General features: G+C 49.2%; 1 protein-coding gene across 9 annotated transcripts in view; it reads left to right on the top strand.

The window, feature by feature from the left end:
- Positions 1-23,249, top strand: part of ELP1 (elongator acetyltransferase complex subunit 1) — a 113,605-nt gene that overhangs the window by 29,256 nt on the left and 61,100 nt on the right. For all 9 annotated transcript variants that reach the window (XR_012159185.1, XR_012159184.1, XM_073346016.2 and 6 more), the window contains exons 13-16: positions 2,592-2,682; positions 15,478-15,648; positions 20,041-20,147; positions 22,835-22,938. Coding sequence is in view for 7 of the 9 variants with exons in the window: in XM_073346016.2 (XP_073202117.1) it covers positions 2,592-2,682; positions 15,478-15,648; positions 20,041-20,147; positions 22,835-22,938 (473 nt within the window). In the remaining 2 variants the exon portion in view is untranslated. The remainder of the gene's footprint in view (positions 1-2,591; positions 2,683-15,477; positions 15,649-20,040; positions 20,148-22,834; positions 22,939-23,249) is intronic.

A 23,249-nucleotide genomic window follows, 5' to 3' on the forward strand; every position in this document is an offset into this window, starting at 1 on the left:
CATAGTCTTAGTCATGTCCCAGAGTATCCATTCAGCTGACCTCTTTAACAGTCTCATCACTGAAGACTGTTGTTCATCATGATATTAATGAGCTCCTGTAGGTCATGCATTTTGTATCCGTGAAACTGCCATGTACTGCAGGACAAAATGCTTCTCTGTAAAAATTTAGCAGTTGCAAACAGTCTTCATATTACTGTTGACATTGGCCTTTTTTCTGCTTTTGATAGCACCACAACTTTTAAGGATATGCGCTGTGATTCATGTCTGTGGGTATGATTACCACAGACTAAGTCCATGTCCCATAGTTCATCTTCAGTAAGTGCTTCCAGAGTCTTTTGGCTTTGTTCCTCTTCAGTCGCATTCAGAGCAACTGTTTCTCTGTACTTAGCCTCTAGATTGGCCATCGCCACCACTTTCCTACCCATTACAGCTTCTGCAAGGCAATTGATGAACAATTTCAATTGCACAGTTTGCAGGAGTAAAATCAGTATTTGTTTCTATTGCTTTTACCTTTCGATGCAACACATTATATACATTCTTGGTGCATCACTCGATGTGATATGAAATGTCATGTGTGGGTGTGTTTTGGGTCATTGCACTCATTTAACTTTACTTTCCATGGAACTTTCTTGCTGATTGCTTCATACAGTTTCTCACCTGTCTCACATATAGTAACTGTGTTTAATGGATGCTTTCGGGCTTAGGGCAGAAAAAGCAAGTGTTTTTCTCAAAACACCTTCCATGGCTAGTATAAGGCAAGTCTCACCTACGGTTGGCCTTGTTGTGGGATCTTCAACTTTTTTCTGATCCTTGATGTACTTCCTCCCCCAATCTTGCCAAATTCAGTTTATGTGCACTTCTGATAGCATGTATGGTCCCTGCAAGCATTGTGTTTAGGTATTCTCCAAAGATTCAGCTACTAGTTAGTACTCTCCCCATTGATGCCTAAAAATGAGCAAGACTGAAATAAAAACCAGTATTTTGTAATAAATTGCTTTGGGATTGTAATTAATTATGTGATGTAACTGTGTGGGTGCTGTTTGTGGATGCAGTCCAGTAATTTATTGCCTGGATACTGACATCTTAACCAGTGCCTCATTGCCACTCATAACAGATAAATAAAGCTGACAATCAGTACCACTGACCTGCTTCATTTTGGGCGATGATGGCAAATCAACCTGAAGCACTCCTTTCATTTATGGTAATCTGTAATATTTAAAAAATTAAATCAGATGTCATGTTCTGAGCGTTTAGCTGATAACAGAGTACTGTCACAATTTAGCTGAGAGTGCTGTGTTAAACATGCCTGTGTTTAAAAATCCAATTTTTAATTATTCTTTAAAGTTTTCATGAATATATATCTACATAATTGCTTTAGGTTTGTCATGTTTGGTACCATAGTACTTAAGCAAGAAATGGCTTTTGAATGGTACCAAGTCAACCCATTACTGATTTCACTGTATTATCAAAATTTCCACCAATCCAAGGACCTGGAGCTGGGAGCCGGGTGTCACCAAATCCCTGGTTCCATACTGAGGAGGACGGCACCATTGGAATTATGATTCTGTAGTGGTTTTTTTTTATCAAATGACACCTCCCTTATCTTTCTATCACTAACTCACCCACAGAATTACACATGCTCCCAATAATTATTCCCCACTGATTTTTAGCTCCTGAAGGAAGCTTGGTAACGCTGCCTCGTGTAGCTAGAATACAATCCCCAGCTCACAAGGAAACAGATCACATTTCTAGGTACACACGTTAATGAATATCTCCTGTGCCCATAGCGTCTAGCACATCTCACAATAATTGTCTTTTGAAGTTTCTATACTTCCAGGGTCTCGTATCTGCCACCCTCTGCACATTGTACTGCATGCCTGCCCCTGGGCATGCTCCTCCCTCTGTGTGAGCTATGCTGAGTGATGCTGGTGCTTGCAGATCAGCCTGGCACACACAACTTTCGCTTTCAAATGCCCAGGTCTTTGATGCGGCCCCAGCCTTGTACCAATGGCCTTGTAGTTGATGGGAGGCTTGCATGACAAGCAAATGCAGTGTTTAACCCCGGTCCAGCTGGATGCCATCTCAGGTGACTCATTGCTGAAGCAATAGCATCTGAGTTTGTGAGTTTGTTGTGTGGCCTGTTCCCTCTTATGCCTGCAGAATGCTGTGAGGCATCCTGCATGGACTGCCAGGATTGGTTTGGCATCCTCCTTCTGAAGATGGCTGTGATCCTAGAGCGTAGTGATGGCAAAGGCCCCTCAGCCCTAGTTCAATGCAGGATCAGTCCCTCATGGACAACCCATTGAAGAGCTCAGCTGTCAGTGTGCTGAGTGATAGGAGGGCTCCCCCCACCCCTCCAGGAAGGCTGTCACCTGTTTTTGGTTTCATGCTACACATTTAAGAGTATGACTCTTGCTGTGCACAAGTGAGAATTGCAGAGGCAGTTGATGTAGAAGAGAGAGCCTAATGAACAGGCCACTGCATGTTGAATTGCCCTCAGTAATGGTTAGATTGGGAGCAATGTACTTTGCAAATCTCTGGTGGTTGTGCTTGAAGGGCTCTCTAATATGCCTGTATGCTCCATTTGCCAGGTGACGGCACTGTGAAAGACCCCACTGTTACATTGGGAGGAAGTGGATTTAAAGCTTCTGTTGAAACACCTCATCTGGAAAAAACCTACAGGTACTGCAGGCCTATTGTGAGTTCTGGGAAACAGGGCCCGGGGCTGTATATAGGCAGTGGCTGACTGCTGGGTGAGAGGTGCCTCCTGCTTAGCTTAAGGGCCCTTATTCCTGCTGTGCAGGGACTCTGGCCTCAACTGACACTAAGGAAGCACAAACGAAGCCCTGGCTGGGCAGCGTGGCACCCTCTCCCCCAGGGTGGCTGGTTTGGGTCTAGCTCTGCCGGCTAGCGGCGGCTGTGACCGTCTCCAGGGTCTTCGCTTTTAGCACGGGAAGAAACACCACGTTCTGGCACCCCTAGCAACAGGGCATGCCACAGGGCATGCTTCCCTCCCCAGGGATGTGGGCACTGGAGGAATGAGGTGCACCAGTGCAAGGCTGCTTGTACTGGAAGGGCCAGTGAGTGCTTCAGCCCCTCCCCTCTCTGCGTTCTCGCACACCAAGCCCAGCTGACCAGGCAGGTGAGTCCCACTTTGGGGAGGCAGATGGCTCCCTAGGCACATGGCATGGGGTGCCAGATGCACCACCTTGGGCTAAAAGTGTGTGCTACAGATCAGTCGTCCTGGAGTGTGACTACACCCTTTACTCTGATTGCCTGCATGTGTCCATTCCGCTTCAGGTGTGCGTGCACTCAGGACACCAGCGTCAAGAGATTTGTCCTTTAGCAGTACCCACTGAGGTGATGCATGTGTCCTCTGCTGCCTCGTGCTGCTGTGCAGTGATATAAGAGGTGGACCTGATCCCTCTCATTTCCTTCTTACTGTCCATGGTAGGTAGTCTGCACATGTTAGCTGCTTCTTTGAGTGCTTGTTCATGTCCATTCCAATCAGGTGTATGCGCGCACATGTGCAGGATAGCCAGAAGACTTTTCCCATAGCAGTCTCCATCGGGTCAGCCTGGGCACCCCCAGGAGTCGCGCCTTCGTGGCGCTCAATATAGAGCCCTGCCGACCCCCCCCCCCCTCAGTTCCTTCTTACTGCCCGTTACGGTTAGCTGGAACTGTGACGTTGCACTCCGTATGTTTTATGGAAATCTGTTCATAAGTGTGAATATGAGGTGACTGGGATATACTTTATTGAGAAGATCTCTTGTAAGGTGTCATTGCAAAGCTTAGGATCTACTGAGTGTGTTCATTCCATCTGTTTGCATGTATCATTTCTAGGACTGGAGGCAGGAGAATAAGAGAGAAACTTGTATCACTGAGGTAAACCTTTTAAGTGGAAGCCATTAAGGGTGCTCCAGAATCAGTCACCTGTACGCGGCTCTGTTTACTTGCAAGCCTTCCGGGTAGGTGCCGGCCAGCCCTGGGAGAATGGAGGCTGAGGTCTCACAGGACATGTGACCATGTCACCTGCTACTGGAATCCATCTTAAATCTGGTGCTTTTCCATTTAGAAGGAGGGATGGGAACCCAGAGAGACATAAGATTCCCGCCTTGGGCCAAAGCTATAAAAAGGGGTGGAGCAGAACAAAGTGGGCTGCAGTCATGAGAAATCCCCTCGTTACCACCTGAGCTGGAACTAACAAGGATTGTACTGGGGAAAGGATTGGGCCCAGACTAGAAAGGAGTCTAATCTGTGAAACAAGCTTATTGGAACATCTGTGAGGGTGAGATTTACCTGTAATCAGTTTTTTAATGTATTAGGCTTAGACTTGCGTGTTTTCTTTTATTTTGCTTAGTAACTTACTTTGTTCTGTCTGTTATTACTTGGAACCACTTAAATCCTACTTTTTATACTTAATAAAATCACTTTTGCTTATTAATTAACCCAAAGTGAGTAAGTGATTAATACCTGGGGGAGCAAACAGCTGTGCATATCTCTCTATCAGTGTTATAGAGGGTGGACAGTTTGAGTTTACCCTGTATATGCTTTATACAGAGTAAAACAGATTTATTTGAGGTTTGGATCCCATTGGGAGCTGAGTGTCTGGATGCTGGAGATAGGTGACCTGCTGAGCAGTTTTTAATTAAAGTCTGGAGCTTTGGGGGTGTGGACCAGACCTGGGTCTGTGTTGCAGCAGGCTAGCATGTCTGGCTCAACAAGGCAGGGTTCCGGAGTCCCAAGCTGGCAGGGAAAACGGGCTCAGAGATAATTTCAGCATGTCAGGTGACAGTCCTAAGGGGGTCTCTGTGACCAAACCTGTCACAGGAACGTCCCATAGCCTTTGCTTTGCAAGTGCCTTTATTCCCCCCCGGGGTCCCGCACTCAGCACACCCTTATTGGTGCAGAATTCCCTGGCTCCATCATCCCAGGAACCGGTGCCGAAAAAGGACTCCTCCCGAGACCCTCGGCACTGGCATGGCTCCTCCCACGGCCAATCAGCTAGGCACCAGTCTCAGTTGCCGGTGCCTCAGAAGAGGAAGAGCTGGAAAGGGGGTGTTCTCCCCCAACAGCCAACGGCTGTGAGACCCCATTCGGGCCACAGAACCAGGTCCCTGGGCAGAGCCACGTCAACTCCTGCCCAGGTGAGGCAGTTAAGTCTGGGCCCGCCACAATTGCTGGACCCTACTGGCCAGCAACTGCCACTCCCCTCGACACTGGAGGCTTTTGAGGTGGCTCAAGACTTGCTGTGTCTCACTGCTCGGTTCTGGCCCCCTAGTACAGAGCTGGCTCCGGCCCCGCCTGCAGCACTGTGACCCCAGGTAGAATCAAGAGGGAAGCCGGCGGTGATGTCCCGGCACGCCCCTTCTCCATGGCACCCCCTGGCACCAACACCTCTGGAGAGAGAACTCAGTTGGTCCCTGCGCTCCCGATGCTCGGTGCCCCAAAGCTCGGCTCCTCCATGGTCTTCGTGTTCGGAGACCTCAGAGTTGGAGTCAGACTCCTACCTCTCTGATAAGGGCAGGAGGTCCAGGTCACGGCAGGAGAGACGTGCTTGCCCAGCGCAGTGGCAGAACCCCGCGCAGTGGCCCTTCTGGACTCCATGGGCTTTTCACGAGAGCCAGGGAAGGAGCCAAGAGTCCTGCTCGGCAGTGACTTTGTTGGCTTTGGCCACCTGTATCCCACCGGCTGAGCAACCAGCCACTGAACCACCGACATCGACACCCTCGGCTGCGGCACCGTCGCTCGCGCTGGCTTCGGCTCCAGCTCCGACATCTGCACCGGCGTTGATAGTGGCCCCAGTGGCTCCAACAGCGGCTCTGGCACTGACCGCGCCGCCACGGAGGCTGGTGCCCACCGCCCCAGTACCAAACACGGCACCGTCCATGTCTGTTCCTGCACAGGACCCCCGAGAGTCACAGGATCCCTTGGGTGCTGATGGCAGGGAGCAGCTGCCGTTACTTGGAGCTTCCTCCTCTTCGTCGCCGAACAAGGCGCTGGCTGGTACCGCCGTCACCCCGGCACTCGAGGACAGTTGGGTGTTGCAGCAGTTGCTGTGCCGCGTTGCCCGGGGTCTGGGCATCAAGGCAGTGGAGGTAGTCAAGGACTCTGGACCTTCCCGTATTGCCTTACTGCTCATAAAAATTATCACGGACATCAACAAAACCCTGTGGCAGACCCCAGCCTCATTGCCACCCGCTGCCAAGCGCAATGAAAGGTGATCCTTTGTGCCTTCTAAGGGTTATGAACATCCTTATTCCCACCCGCAACCTGATTAGCTAGTTGTGCATGCTGCTAATCATCCTGAGCGGCAAGGTTTTCAAGGGCCCTCCCCTCAAAACAGGCAGGCTAAAACACTTAACCTTTTCAGGAGGAAGGTCTATTCTACAGGTGGATTGCAACTCCATATTTCCAGCCAACAGGTCGTTGTCATCTGGTACTCTTTTAATACCACTACTGCAATGGCAAACTTTGTGAGCTACTCCTAGACTCCTGTGCTGAGTTTTTGGCCTTGGTTGAGGCAGGCAAGCTAATCTCCCGAGCTTCCCTCCAGGCGGTGCTGGATACTGCTGATGCCACCACAAGAGTCATGGCTACAGGGGTGACCATGAGAATGGGTTCCTGGCTCCAGGTCTCTGGTCACCCGTACAAGGTCCAGCAGACCATACAGGACCTCCCCTTCGAGGGTCTGACTCTGTTTTCAGAGAAGACAGATAAAAGGCTACATAGCCTAAAAGACTCTAGAGCCACCCTCAAATCCTTGGGCCTACACACTCCCGCCACGCAGCGGAAGCCTTTCAGGCCTCAGCCGCCTCCACGGTTCTACCAACAGGACAGCTCCTGGAGGAGGAATAGGAGTGGCAGGAAAAGGCCACACCCATCCTCAGGCCAGGACTCTGGCCAACCCAAACCACCTTCAGGCCCCATACCGGCCTTTTGAAGGTGCGGTCAAGGACTGCACACCAGATCAAAAACTGGATCTACCCCACCTTACCTTTTCCTCCCAACTGTCCCCTTTCTACCATGCATGGTCCCGTAGCACTTTGGACCGATGGGTGCTCTTCACGGTAGAGAGGGGATAACCCATCCAATTCTGTGCCCTTCAACCCCACTTCCTTGTCCCTCTTCAGGGACCCCTTGTGACAGGTTCAGTCACAGAGACCCCCTTGGCACTGTCACCTGATGTGCTGAGACTACCTCTGAGCCCATTTTCTCTGCCAGTTTGGGCCTCCAGAACCCTGCCTTGTCGAGCCAGACTTGCCAGTCTGCTCCAACACAGATCCAGGGTCTGAACCATGCCCCCAAAGCTGCAGACTTAACTGAAATCAGCTTAAGAAGTGCTCCTGTCTCTAGCATCCTGACACCCAGCTCCCAGTGGGATCCAAACCCCAAATAAATCCGTTTTACTCTGTATAAAGCTTATATAGGATAAACTCATAAATTGTCTGCTCTCTATAACACTGATAGAGAGATATATACAGCTGTTTGCTCCCCCAGGTATTAATTACTTACACTGGGTTAATTAATAACAAAAGTGATTTTATTAAGTATAAAAAGTAGGATTTAAATGGTTTCAAGTAATAACAGACAGAACAATGTAAATTACCATGCAAAATAAAACCAAACATGCAAGTCTAAGCCTAATACATTAAGAAAGTGATTACAGATAAAATCTCACCCGCAGAGATGTTCTAATAAGCTTTCACAGACTGGACTCCTTCCTAGTCTGGGCCCAATTCTTTCCATGATATAGTTCTTGTTAATTCCAGCTCAGGTGGTAACTAGGGGATTTCTCATCAATGGAACCTCCTTTGTTCTTTTCCACCCCCTTATACAGCTTTGGCATAAGTCAGGAATCTTTTGTCTCTCTGGGTCCCCACAATTCTTTCTAAATGGAAAAGCACCAGGTTTAAGATGGATTCCAGTACAAGGTGACATTGTCACATGTCCTGAGGGATCACAAACATTCTTACTTCCTGGCCTGACTCACAAGAAGGCTTGCAAGTAAACAGGTTTCAGAGTAACAGCTGTGTTAGTCTGTATTCGCAAAAAGAAAAGGAGGACTTGTGGCACCTTAGAGACTAACCAATTTATTTGAGCATAAGCTTTTGTGAGCTACAGCTCACTTCATCGAATGCATACTGTGGAAAGTGTAGAAGATCTTTTTATACACATAAAGCATGAAAAAATACCATGAAAGCTTATGGTCAAATAAATTGGTTAGTCTCTAAGGTGCCACAAATACTCCTTTTCTTTTTGCAAGTAAACAGAGCCATTTACAACCAATTGTCCTAGTTGATTGGAGCCATCAACATTCCAAAACGCCATTAATGGCCCACACTTTGCATAATTACAATAGGACCTCAGAGTTATATTTCATATTTCTAGTTTCAGATACAAGAATGATACATTTATACAAATAGGATGACCACACTCAGTAGATTATAAGCTTTGTAACGATACCTTACAAGAGACCTTTTGTGTGAGGCATATTCCAGTTACGTTATATTCATGCTCATTAGCATTTTTTCATAAAATCATATGGGATGCAACGTCACACCCCTTTCACGAGCAACTCCTTTCATAGGAGGTGCACTCACTCCTTTCGCTAGGAGTAGTGGAAGAGGTTCCTCAGGAGCAGAAGGTCAGGGGTTTCTATTCTCGGTATTTCCTAATACCAAAAGCCAAGGGTGGGCTCAGGCCCATACTAGACCTGCGAGAACTCAACAAATTTGTGAAGAAGCTCAAGTTCCGCATGGTCTCTTTGGCCTCCATCATCCCTTCCTTGGATCCAGGAGACTGGTATGCTGCACTCGCCTTGAAGGACACATACTTTCACATAGCAAAAAGAAAAGGAGTACTTGTGGCACTTTAGAGACTAACCAATTTATTTGAGCATGAGCTTTCGTGAGCTACAGCTCACTTCATCGGATGCATACCGTGGAAACTGCAGAAGACATTATATACACACAGAGACCATGAAACAATACCTCCTCCCACCCCACTGTCCTGCTGGTAATAGCTTATCTAAAGTGATCATCAAGTTGGGCCATCTCCAGCACAAATCCAGGTTTCTTCACCCTCCGCCCGCCCCCCCCCACAGTTTGTGGTGGCAGCTCTGCGTCCGTGTTCGGAGCCTGCTCGCTCAGGGCTACTTCAGTTAGGAGCACTCCTCCAGACATTGTAGGGTCTTGATAATACTCTACCAGTACCGAGGGAAAAAACCACTGGTATGGTGCTTTGAAGGACTCATCTTGCAAGAGATTGAGGTTCCCAGCTCCTTCAACCAGGATACAGGGGAGGGTGTCCTTGGAGAGGAAGTACTTGTTGGTGCCAATAGCACCTCAAGCGGGGTTTTCAACTCCAGCATCAAACCCTGTGCCTCTGAAACCAACTGCTGCTGGAATACCATCCCACTCTGCGGTACTGAACCCTTTGACACAAGGACAGAAGCAACAGGGAATCTCTCTGTGCTGGTAACGGACAGTCTTGCACCTCCTTATCTGGTGCATCAAGAGGCAAGCCTAGGATGCTTTCCTTGGTATCGTCATCTCCTGAGTCTTGATGGCGGTCCTTGGCACCAAGAAGTACTGTGTCCTCCTGGTCAGGTGACTTGGGCTCATTTTCAGAACCAGAGATTGGCTCATATGTGTCTCGATCTAGAGAGAGGTGACATCACTTTCCATCCAGGCTTTTTCGCCCTTGGTATACAGCAGAGATTCCACGTTGGTTGAGGGACGTGGATCCTTGGTCTGGAAGAGGTTGGAGTCTAATGCCCTACTAGCTGCCATACTGGAACCTCTGAGGGTTTCCTCCCACCACCAGATTCTCCCTCGAGATCCCCAAGTAGACCACCAGAATAGTCTGTGTGAGATGGCATGAGAGGTCACCCTCGGTACGGGGTTGGGTGCCGAGCAGGAGCAAACTGTCCCAGCAGGATCTCTGTCAGAGGAATTAAGGAAGGTTCCACCTCAACTTACTCTTTGTTCCTCCTCCTCCCTGGTGGTGTCCAGTGTGTCCTCACCTCTTCAGGATGGTTACAGGGCATGTTAGGACCTGCTGAAGAAGGTGGCTTCCTCTCTGGACATACAAGTGGAGGTAGTTTAGGAGAGCTCACATTGATTGGTGGATATTTTGGGTTCAATAGTGCCCTTTTGAGGAGCTCTCCTCATTAATGAGGCTATTCTGGAGTCCACAGAAGTCTTGTGGCAAACACTGCCTTTTCTAAGACTGATGGCCCAAAGGACTAAGGAGAGATATCATGTATCATGTCCCCTCATAGGGATTTGAGCGTTTGTACAACTCCCACGCCCCCTTAGGGTTTTTGCTGGTCTCAGCTGTGATCGAGAGCGCATCGGGCAACCTGTTTGTACCCCAAAGTCGAGAGAGGCAAAGAAACACGCTCTTTTCACTAGAAAAATTTATTCTGTTGCTAGACTGCAGCTTCATATTTCAAACCAGCAAGCCTTGCTGGGGAGATAAGATTTCTTCCACTGGGGCAATGTTCTCAAGTTTGTAGACAAGTTACTTGAGATGCCAGACAAGAGTTTCTGGCAGTAGTGGACAAGAGAAAATGGTTTGCTTGGATCTTTTTCCAGGCTGCTTTGCATGGGACAGACTGCGGCCGGGGCCATGGGCCTCTGCTGTCACAGTGTGTAAGTGTTCATGGCTTCAGTCATCAGGTCTTCCTCTGGAGGTCCAACAGACTATTGGGTATCTCCCCATTGAGGGACTGACCCTATTTTCCCATCAGACTGATAAGCTTCACAGTTGCAAGGACTTCAAGGCTACGCTGAAGTTTGTGGGGTTTATACTCCACTTTCTAAAAAGCAATTCTGCCATCAGTCATTCCACTGTTACCAGCCCTTTACACCGTCACAACCTGTCCAGACTAGGAGGAAAAGGAAGAGTCGTAGGAGGAGACTACCACCTCCTCATTTCTCATCCGCAGTGAGCTTGTCCAGACAGCCTGGAAATGCAAAGCAGTCTGATTCTTTTGTTGAAGACAGCTTATCAGTTTGCCTTACACCAGCTTCTCCTGTTCCTGTTTTTTCCAATAGGTTATTTGAACTTTTAAGCGACTGGACCCATACTAACACAGATTGGAAGGTCCTAAACACTGTGGAATACCCTTCAATGTATTTCTGTTCCCTGCCCCCAATCCCCTTCATCCATCCCTTTACAGAGGCCACTCTCACAGGAGGTCCTCCTTTGGGAAGTTCAGTTTCTCCTCCTGTTAGGAACCATACAGAAGATCCCTCCTCTCCACAGAGGGAAAGGATTTTATTCATGCTGTTTCATAGAATCACAGAATATCAGGGTTGGAAGAGACCTCAGGAGGTCATCTAGTCCAACCTCCTGCTCAAAGCAGGACCAATTCCCAATTTTTGCCCCAGATCCGTAAATGGCCCCCTCAAGGATTGAACTCACAACCCTGGGTTTAGCAAGCCTAATGCTCAAACCACTGAGCTATCCCTCTCCCCTTCCTAATTTCAAAGGCAAAAGGAGCGCTCAGACCCATCTGAGAGAGCTGAACGAATACAAAAGGAATTTTGCATGGTCACCCTAGCATCCATTATCCTCTCCTTGGATCCCAGTGACTAGTATGCTGCCCTTGACTTGAGGGATTCACATTTCCGTGTGTCCATCCATCAAAGCCACAGGAGATTGCTCAGATTTATGGTCAGTTTACATTCCTGACTGTTGGCCGATCCACCGCCCTGGGAGTGTTCACAAAATGCACGGTGGTCTGCATTCCTAAGGAAAACAGGAGTTCTGCTTTTTTCCATACCTGTACCACGGGTTGGTGAGAGATCAGTCCAAGAACCAGGTAGAATTCGGGGGAGACTGTTGATCAATGAGGAAAAGTCAGTCTTCTCCCCGCTCAAAGAATAGAGTTTATAGGTGTGGTCTTGGATCCTATGGTAGCTGGGGCTTTCTTCCTATAAACCAGAGTCCAGACTGTCAACCATCACATTAAACGTAAAGGCCCATCCAACCATGGCTGTAAGCAACTGCCTTAGACTTCTGTGGCACATGGCCTCATGTACGTATGGGGTTCAGCATGCCAGTCTTCATCTAAGGAAGTTGCAGAGCTGACTGAGCTCAGTGTACTCCCCAATATGTGACTGGACACGTTGGTCCGAGTGCCCACAACAGTCTTAGCCTCTTTGGACTCGTGGCTGGACCCAGCTAACGTATGTGTGGGAGTTCCCTTCGTTCTCCCACAACCCATACTGACTCTGGTTACAGACGCTTCTGCCCTAGGTTGGGGAGCGCACCTGGGGAATCTATAGACTAACGGTCCCTGGTATGGCCAAGATTTAGCTCTCCACATAAACATGAGGGAGTTGAGAACCATTCATCTAGCTCAGGGGTGGGCAAACTTTTTGGCCTGCGGGCCACATCTGGGTATGGAAATTGTATGGTGGGCCATGAATGCTCATGAAATTGGGGGTTGGAGTGTGGGAGGGGGTGAGGACTCTAGCTGCGGGGGTGGGCTCTGGGGTAGGACTGGGCATGGGGGGTGGGGATGCAGGAGGGTGCTCCTGGCTGGGACTGAGGGGTTCAGAGGGCAGGAGGGGGATCAGGGCTGGGGCAGGTGGTTGGGGCATAGTGGGGATCAGGGGTGCAGGCTCTGGGTGGCACTTACCTCAAGCAGCTCCCAGAAGCAGGGGCATGTCCATCCTCCGGCTCCTACATGGAGACGTGGCCAGGTGGCTCTGCGCACTGCCCCATCTGCAAGCACTGCCCCTGCAGCTCCCATTGGCTGTGCTTCCTGGCCAATGGGAGCTGTGGGGGTGGCGCTTGGGGCAGGGGTAGCGTGCGGAGCCCTCTGGCTGCCCTGTACTCATAGGAGCTGAAGGAGGGACATGCTGCTGCTTGCGGGAACCATGCAGAGTGGGGCAAGCCCTTGACACTGCTCCTTGGCTGGAGTGCCGGAGCTGGGTAAGCCCTGGACCCCACTCCCCGGCGGGAGCTTGAGAGCTGGATTAAAACATCTGAAGGGCCAGATGCAGCCCCTGGGCCATAGTTTGCCCATTCCTGATCTTGCTTGTCACGCTTTCCTCCTCCATATCAAGGGAAGGAATTTGCTGTGTTGTCTGTAAGAACTAGTAGAGATGGTCTACATGAACAGATGGGGAGGGGCCATATCATGTCTTTTATGCCAAGAGGAGATACACCTTTGGGCGTTTGGAACACAGAGATTCACCTCAAAGCCTCCTGCCATCCGGTTGTCCAGAACATTCCAGCAGACCACTTGAGCAGGTCTTTGCTAGTCATCACAAGTGGTCTCTCCAGCCTGATATAGTCAGACTCCTATTTTAAGCCCGGGGTTTCCTCACATAGACCTCTTTGTAACTCAGCTCATCACAATAAAGCTTCAGCAGTTTTGTTCAAGAGCAGGTCACAGTCCAGTGTCTCTGACAGATGCATTCCTGTTGCCCTGGAAAGACCAAATTCATGTATGCGTATCCTCCGGTTCCACTCCTCCCCTGGGTATTGAAAGTCGAGCAGGATTATACTCGCATGATCCTCCCAGCACTGGCGTGGCCTTGCCAGCATTTGTTTTCTGCTCTGCTCAGTCTCTGTCAGGACTCCATTGACATTGCCTCCAGAGGCAGCAGACCTGTTTCACAGGACCATGGTCACCTTCTTTGTCCCGTGCCAATTGCTTTTCATCGTAACCATGGAGCGTGCAGGCTGTAACGCCCCAGGAGGAAGTCTCTTCAAACGATCTTCTTGGTATATTTACCTGTTAAAGTGGAAATGATTCTCCCTGTGGTCTCAACAAAAGGGGTTTCTCCAGGTTCTCTGGGTTCCTATACAGCAGGGGTCCCCAACGAGGCGCCCGCAGGCGCAGTGGCACCCGCTGGAGCATTTGTGTGTGCCCGCAGGATACTGTGCTGCCAAAATGCCGACGCTGAGCGCGGCCGGCAGAGAACCACCTGCCGAAATGCCGCCGAGAAGCGTCACCGTTTCTCGGCAGCATTACGGCAGCGGCGCTTCTTTCCGCTGCCGATTCTCGGCGGCATGGCAGCGGCGGGGTGTCTGGCACCCACCACAGTCCTCTGGGAATAGGAATGTGCTATTCCCACCGAAAGGTTGGGGACCACTGCTATACAGCATATTCTGGGCTGTTCTTCCTGAAACAGCAAAGTCTTTCTGTTAGTTCCATCAGGGCTCACCTAGCAGCTATCTCTGCTTTCTACCCTCCAATTGCTAATTGCTCCTTTTTTTCTAGTCTGAAGTCCCTCCGATTCTTGAAGAGTCTGGCTTGGTTATCATTCCCAAGTAGAGGATTGTATCGCTCCTTTAGATTTAAATCTGATGTTAACAAAGTCTGCCCTTTGAACCGCTGGCTACCTGTTTGTCGCTTCATCTTTCAACAAAAGTGCCTTTTTTGGTGGCAATTACTGCCGCAAGGCGAGTAGGAAAATTTCAAGCCCTGGTATCTGACCCACCGTATATATTTTTTAAAAGGATACTTTTAAGAGTATATTTATGTCCATATCCTAAGTTTCTGACCAAAGTGACATCAAGTGAGAAACTAATTAGGCAATATACTTACCAGCCTTCTTTCCTAAGCTTTGTGCCCATATATTGGATGTCAGGAGAGCATTAGCTTTTCACTTGGACAGAACTAGATCATTCTCATAGCTGTTTATGGCAGTCGTGGACAGGTTGAAGGGTACTCCAGCCTCAACTCAGAGAATCTTGTCATGGATTTCCTGTTTGTGCTATCACATTGCCAGTGTGACTCTGCCAAGTAGCATGGTAGCACACTTAATGAGAGAGCACACAGCTTCTGAAGTTTATCTAACTCAGGTGCCTATACAGGACATTTATATAGCTGCAACTTGGTCATCCGTACATATATTAGCATCTCATTATGCCATATCTCAATGTTCTAGATACAATGCCAGGTTTGGAGGTGTAGTTGTACAATCCCTGGTCAGACAGACTCCAACCCCACCTCTGAATTCATCACTTGAATTCACCAAATGTGCATCACTTGAAGTGGAATGGATATGCACAATCACTCAGAGAAGAAAAATGGCAATAACCTGTTCTGTAACTCTTGTTCGAGATGCGCTGCACATGTCCATTCCATGTCCCATCCCCCTACCCTGTATAGCACTGTCTGCCAAGTAAGAAGGAGCTATGGGGAGTCAGGGGTGGCTCTGCCCTTTATACTATCGCTCAGCAGCACAAGGTGGCAGAGGGCACGTGCATTGTTCCAACAGGTACTGCTAAGGGAAAAATCTCCAATGCCGCACGCTGGGCGCACCAAACCCTGAAGCGGAATGAACATGTGCAACCCGTCTGGAAAAACAACAGTTACAGAACAGTTTAGTAACCTTTTCTATCCCCTTGCTGACCGGAGTGCCAGGGTCGCCCTCTTCTCCAGGAAGCGATGGTGGGTGTGACGGGCACACTGACTCTCAATTTCTCTCTCTTTCAATCGTACAGAGTTGAGGTGTGCGGCGGCAGCAAGCAGGTGAACCCACTAGCGTTCCGGCTTTTCACTTGGCTGCAGGACGACACCTTCTTGGCAGTCAGCCAGGGGCAGCTTGCCACGCACTCCGTCATCCACCATCTGACAGGAGGTCCTGAGGCAGAGGGAGGGTGCCTACATCTCCGGTACTGGAAAGGAGCTTTACACTCCTTGTGCTGCTTATGAAAACTTTCACGCGATTCTAGAAATGAATAAAGGCCTCTAAGCTGTCACGGGATAAGAGGGAAGGTCCTCTCATGGATTGGTAACTGGTTAAAAGATAGGAAACGAAGGGTAGGAATAAATGGTCAGTTTTCAGAATGGAGAGAGGTAAATGGTGGTGTCCCCCAGTGGTCTCTATTGGCACCAGTCCTGTTCAACATATTCATAAATGATCTGGGAAAAGGGGTAACAGTGAAGCAGCAAAATTTGCAGATGATACAAAACTACTCAAGATAGTTAAATCCCAAGGAGACTGCGAAGAGCTACAAAAGGATTTCACAAAACTGTGTGACTAGGCAACAAAATGGCAGATGAAATTCAGTGTTGATAAATGCAAAGTAATGCACATTGGAAAACATAATCCCAACTATACATATAAAATGATGGGGTCCAAATTAGCTGTTACCACTCAAGAAAGAGATCTTGGAGTCGTGGATAGTTCTCTGAAAACATCCACTCAATGTGCAGCAGCAGTTAAAACAGCTCACAGAATGTTGGGAATCATCAAGAAAGGGATAGATAATAAGATATAAAATATCATATTGCATTGAAATAAACCCATGGTACGCCCACATCTTGAATACTGTGTGCAGATGTGTTTGACCCATCTCAAAAAAGATATATTGGAATTGGAAAAGGTTCAGCAAAGGGCAACAAAAATAGGGGTATGAAATGGCTGCCATATGAGGAGAGATTAATAAGACTGGGACTTTTCAGTTTGGAAAAGAGACGACTAAGGGGGGATATGATCGAGGTCTATAAAATCATGACTGGTGTGGAGAAAGTAAATAAGGAAGTGTTATTTAGTCCTCATAACACAAGAACTAGGGGAAACCCAATGAAATTACTAGGCAACAGGTTTAAAACAAACGAAAGGAAATGTTTTTTCACACAATGCGTAGTCAACCTGTGGAAGTCCTTGCCAGAGGATGTTGTGAAGGCCAAGACTATAATAGGGTTCAAAAAAGAACTAGATCAATTCATGCAGGATAGGTCCATCAATGGCTATTAGCCAAGATGGGCAGGGATGGTGCCCCTAGCCTCTGTTTGCCAGAAGCTGGGAATGGGCAATGGGATGGATCACTTGATGATTGCCTGTTCTGTTCATTCCCTCTGGGGCACCTGGCATTGGCCACCGTTGGACGACAGGGTACTGGGCTAGACGGACCTTTAGTCTGACCCAGTCTGGCCCTTCTTTATGTCCTTATGCTCTAGGGGCCTGGGATGGGCTTGTGGTACGTGTGCTCGCTGGCTCCTGCTGGTGAGCCGGTGCATCCTGTAAACTCTGGGTGCTGTTAGGCTCCTCCCTGCAGTTGTCTTGTTGTGGCTGAATTTCTGAATCGTGGGGATTTCTTAGCAAAAGGTGTCACATCAGATTGGATACTTGTGTGCTGCAGCGACAGGAGTGCTGGAAATGGCTCTGTAATACAAGAGTCCATGTGGGGCTTCTGCCCATAGGCCAGCACGTTACTGGGGTCTCGACAGAGATGCTGTTGAATGAGCATGGGGCACAAGGTGGTGTCATGCATCTCCCAGGGGAGTTCCCACTGGGTCAGGGCCAGACCCGTTCGGGGCACAGATACAAGAAGCTAAATAGGGGACTTGGCTCTTCAGGGATGCCAGTTCAGCATCTCCCCTCAGCCCTGAGCTTTACCCCACTCTGGGAATAGCCAAGAGATCTTCCATTGCTGCCACACCCAGCTGGTAAAAAGAGAAGGAGGACTTTTGGCACTTTAGGTTTATTTGAGCATAAGCTTTCGTGAGCTACAGCTCACTTCATCTTTTCATGTTCTCTGTGTATATAAATCTCCCCACTGTATTTTCCACTGAATGCATCCGATGAAGTGAGCCGTAGCTCACGAAAGCTTATGCTCAAATAAATTGGTTAGTCTCTAAGGTGCCACAAGTCCTCCTCTTCTTTTTGCAGATACAGACTAACACGGCTGCTACTCTGAAACCCAGCTGGTAGTTTGTAATGGGTTCTGTGGCCTGTCCAAGCGACTTGAGCAGGGGTCCCCAACGTGGTGCCCGTGGGTGCAGTGGTGCCTGCCGGAGCAGTTGTGTGCGCCCGCAAGACACCATGCCACCGAAATGCCACTGCCGAGCGAGGCCGGCGGAGAACCACCTGCCGAAATGCCACCGAGAAGAGTTGCCATTTCTTGGCGGCATTTCCGCGGGGACACTTCTTTCCGCTGCCGCTTCTTGGCGGCATGTCAGCAGCGGGGTGTCTGGCGCCTGCCACAGTCTTCTGGGAATAGGAATGTGCTATTCCCACAGAAAGGATGGGGACCACTGGACTTGAGAGTCCCCACTGCTCATGCCAGGGAGGCAGCTGAGCCACCCGAATTAACTATACCACTTGGGGGCAGTAAAATGCAGTGGCTGCTTGATCCGAATATCTGCTGCTTTTCTGAGTATCTGTACCTATGGGTGCTCCACCATAGGAGTACCTGTGCACGCTCAACCCGAGAATGCAAAGCGGTGTCTGTGGGCCTATGCTTGCACAAAGCAGCACCTCATGCCTCCTGACAAGGGCATATAAGGACCAGCCGCCATGCAGTTCCTTCTCAACTGCCTGCAGCTTAAGACAGCACGATTGCGCATCCAGCTGATTCTACAGCTTCCAGCCTTTTCTCAGTATTCCATTAGTCTTTCAATTTCTCTATTTCTTAGTTATTTTGTTCTAATTAGTTTATTTTATAGTAGTGATTAGAAGGGAGCTAATCCCTTCTCTCCTCTTTTACTTTGGCTTGCCACCTCCTGGGTTATGCCAAAGGCCTTGGGGTTTAAGCCCCGCCAGACCTGCCACAGGTCTTTTCCCCATAGTGACATGCTGCCTTGGAGATGCCCACATCCTGTCTACAGGTAAGGTACATACGGGCAGATCATGGATGGATAGAGGAGCTAGATTCAAGGTCCTTCTAATGCAGCAATCTCTAGCCCCAGTGGGGTCTGCTTCCTCCTGTTACATCTGCTAAAAATCATGGCCTGAACAGAGAGACTGGGATGCAACCCCCCTGCAGCGTGACAGCACACTCCACCAGAGCTCTGTCTACTTCTGTAGCTCTACTGAGGGATATTCCTGTATAAGAAATTTGTAGTGCTGCGACTTGGTCTTCCATCCATACCTTTACCAAGCATTATGCTGCTATTCCTCCTTCCAGGGATGATACTGCCTTTGGTGTCACAGACCTCCAAACCATCTTAGACTTGCCTCCTGAGCACCCACCTCTCATTGAATTACTTCTTGGGAGTCTCTGATGGGGGAGCACTCATAGGGACATATACCCAGAGAGCTTACTTAACTTACAGTGTATTGTCCCTGCGAGTGCTCCACCTCCTGTCTTCCTCCCCCTCAGCTGTGGAGGCCCCGCTTCACAGTCAAGAAGGAACCAGTTGGTAATAGGTCTGTGTCTCCTTACATGCCCTCGTGTGGGGACACAAGGTGCTGCTTTGCACAAGCGCGGGACCATGGCCACTGCTTTGCATTCTCCATTTGAGAGCGCCCAGGTGCATTGTTAAGCACCTGTAGGGACGAAACATCTAAAAAAACTCAAGCTACTATAAAAGTTAGTAATGACTCCTTTTGACCAATGAGAGGATTATAGCTGCAACCCCCTCTGCCTTCCCAGCATGCTCCAGGTGCCTCTCAGTGAGCCCCAGGTACCTTGCTGGGAAAGCTCCATGTTTTGTAGTGGTGCCCATTGCCTGCTGATGGGGTTAGCCTGAGTTCTCTTCCTAGTAAAGCTCCTAGATTCAAAGGGTATTGGGCTGAAGCATGGGCAGACACACCCACGTGTGCTGTAGAAATCCATTTCTTTGGGGGCCCACTAAAACCTGGCAGTGCCCCACATGTTGCAGTCCTGTGACGTAGACAGGTCTGAACCATGTTTGAGTTGTGCCTGACTGTGCAAGAGCTGTGGGCTTTGCAGGCTCTCTGGCCATCTGGGAAGGGGGGTTACACATGCCCATGTGTACATCCCAAGACTCATGATGAGAGTGAGTCCTTTAGTGCACCATGATCTCAGTGAAGTGTTGCTGGCAGGCACGTGTCCCAAGCCAGTGGGGGACTGGGGCCAGGACTTTTACTCTTCTTCACAGTATTAATTGAATTGGTGCACGTTTAACATCCCTCTGCAGAGAGCAGTTATGGAGACTAACGTGTTATCTATCCATTCACCTCCAACTAGCACTACCAGAAACAGCGTCCGCTCGCCTCTCCCTTCCCTCCCCATTCAACGTAGAGGCGTGTGTGGTGCACCGGATGCGTATCCACTGTAGCATTGTAACATTCTCTCTGGTGTAACTTTTTCTAGTTTGTCTGTGCCTGTGGATGGGGATGTGATCAGCCTGTGCTATAATCCGAAGACCAGCGCAGTAGCTCTGCAGCTAGCTGATGGGCGGATACTGAAGTACCTCTGTGGTGAGTGTAAGATCCCCGTCAAGATGGCTGATTTGGGAACTGATTACTGTTGTGGAACTGTCCTGAGGTTTAACTAGCCAGTTAGAGTATAAGAACGTGCATGGACTTGCATGTCCATGATGATGCTTTTCGCATTACTTGGCTCTTTGGACTTCGTTAAAGTACTGATTTGTATCTGAATGTATCTAATTTTTGAAGAAAAGAATAGCCATAGCTGTGTTTTGAAATGAAAGGCCAAGCTCAGTGGCTTTCGAAAGACCGATGTGGTATTGGGGACTCAGTGACTTTTGCCTCTTTATCCCTAATGTAACAAATGTTCGACTGAGCCCATAGACCCCACCACCCTCTCCCAGCTGCTGTCATGGATCTGCAGGGATTATGCTGTGCCCCAGATGTTAAATAGTTCCTTGGAGGAACCCCTTCCTTCAGTGTGCCAGACCCCTAAGGGGTCCCACTCTCCCTTCAGGGTAGGCCCCGGAGCATCACCACCTCCGAGACTGAGCCCCTGGGCTCCAGCACTCCTGTTCACGTTATGAGCTCTGCCCAGAAAGTCCAACTGAGAGAGACTCCTGGTAGAGACCTGTACGCTCTTCAGGGATCAATGAACCTCCTCAAGTATTTGCAGTGACACCAGGCAGCCTTTTCCATACAGATAGGGCCAGCCTTAGGGCCAGGCAAACGGGGCCCACACCCAGAGCACCGTAGCCAGGGGGGCGCCACAAGGGGCTTGGGCTTCCCCTGGCTGGCTGTGGTCAGACTCCTCTCTTCTCCAGTCCCTCCCCTGCGCTGGGTCGGCGGGCTTCTCCCTGTCCCCTCCCTCACTCCTCAGCTGAGGGCTCCGGCTCTGCCCCAGCCCAGCCTTTTGGTCTCAGGCCTGGGGCAGGAGGAGCAAAACTTTCACGTGTGAGGGAATTGGGGGCCCAGCAGGAAGGGAGCAGGGACTTAAAGTGACAGTGCTCTCACGGTCTCTCTGACTTCCCTAACACACACACACACACACAAGCTGTCACACCCCCATACTCTCTGCCTCTCACAGTCCCCGAACACAGATTGACTGACACACACTCACTCACTCACTCTCTCTGTCTCTGTCTCTCTCTCTCTCTCTCTCTTTCTCTCGTGTATTATTATTATTGTTGTTATTACTGCTTGGTACTTCCTGTAAAAATGCTCATGGTGAGCCAGGAGGGCTGAGGGCTCTGGCAAGATGCAGCCCCCACGTGACAGTGTGAAGCCTGCCTTGATGTGCAGGCCAACCGCCAGGCACCACAAGCCACTGCAGCAGCACAGAAGTAAGTGTGACAGTACACCATATTCCATGCCACCCTTACTTCTGCCCTTCTGCTCACAGTGGCCTAGGAATTTGCTAGTTGTAGCAGTTACTCATTGTGACGTTATCTGATTAAAACATGACCATGTCGATCATTGTTGCAACCACTGTTATATATTTGCAGCAAATCTTGTACAAAACGTGGCATGTAAGATGTCTATGAAAAGGCTATGATTTGCTGAATATGTTTATGCTATTTGTATGCATGTATCATTTTTGTATTTGAAGTTATGAGTATTGGCTCTATACCTGTATTTCAAATGTTTGCTCCTGGGGTAACGCCCACAAGGTAGTTAGCCAGCACATCTTAAAGGGACTAGTCAAAGTAAGTGGCTCATCTAGGGACACTTAACTCACAATGGACCATGGGAGACGCCGATATACATTGAATGGGCTTTCCTGTGGACATTCCATATGAAGCATAGATAATGGCCTGGAGGTGGTGGTGGGAGCTCAGGGAGCCGTAGGAGCCAGGGGTGATGATGGGAGGGGAAGGGGGGCGCCAAAATACAAGTTTGCCCAGGGCACCATTTTCACTAAGGCCGGCCCTGCAAAGAGTAGTGTTTGGTATTCAACTGAAACATGGCATCGGAAGTCCTTAGATTAGCACAGAGCAATAAAAGTTAAGACCTAGTCCATCTGGCTAACACAGTACCATCAGCCAGCCAAGCCACTATGGCCTCCATTCCAGGCTTGCTCGTGTGCATTCACTCTCTCTCTCTCTCTCTGACCCTTCCTCAGTCCCAGGTGAGAGCCCTGTGTCTCTTCAAAGGGAGCACTTCACTCTGCCGTCCGGCACCTTTCCCTTTGTTCTCATTTTGGGGCCTTGGCTTGGCTTCCCTGCTGAGAGGTGTGGGAAAATCTCCTTTCTGGTCATTTGCTAGGTGTGAACATTCTGGTAATTGGAGCTTCCCATTGTCTCTTTTGGATTCTCCATTGATGTGGGTCAGTTTCAGCAGGTTCCAGGCAGTTACTTGATGTGTGCACCCCACATGGCAAGGTGACCTGCACACCTCATGTCTGCTGTTCTTCACCAAGAGGAGACACAACGCTTTTACCCCTAGTGGGTAGCAATGCAAAGTACAGAGGGAAACTGAGGCATACTTAAGATTTATATACATATCATATTGAAAATTCCCCCTTTGTTACACTTGCTATATGCAGGGCTCAAATGGTCTCCAAGCTCCGTTCTGTTTCATATCTTGCGCTTGTACTCTATACAAGTACATTCTGCTGTAAACACACCTATGCTGTTTTTATGAGGCACGTGTGACAACGGGGCATGTTTGTGTAGGTGTAATGTTTGTTTTGTCAGCCAAATTGGAAAATAGCTGTAATCGTCTGTGTTAATCTTCAGAGGCTCCCACTCCAGCCCTCGAACCTTGGACGAGCCGCAGTGGCTCTGCTGTGCGATTCCCTTCTCCATGTGTGCAGACTGCACTGGCCGTGATTGGTGGAGAAGTAAGTGAACTGCTAGTGGGTTCAGCACCTAGTTCTGGAAAATTAGTCCCAAAGACCTACCATGTGGGCCAGGAGGACTGAGCATCGGGAGGACAAGGTCTAGAAACGTTCCTTAGCGTTGCGTTCTCCTCCTTAGTGCCTGCAGAGCGAGCTGTGTGTGACCAGCATATGCCATGCCTTGCCCAGAGAATGTCTGATGGTTTATAATGCACAAAATCCAGCATTATTATGGAAAACCCTGCATTACTATGGAGACTTAAATGAAGGGATGTTCAGATGGTAGGTCCCCATGGCAACTGTAGCTCTGCACT

Source organism: Lepidochelys kempii, chromosome 5, assembly GCF_965140285.1.
Source record: "Lepidochelys kempii isolate rLepKem1 chromosome 5, rLepKem1.hap1, whole genome shotgun sequence".
Classification (NCBI taxonomy): Eukaryota; Metazoa; Chordata; order Testudines; family Cheloniidae; genus Lepidochelys; species Lepidochelys kempii.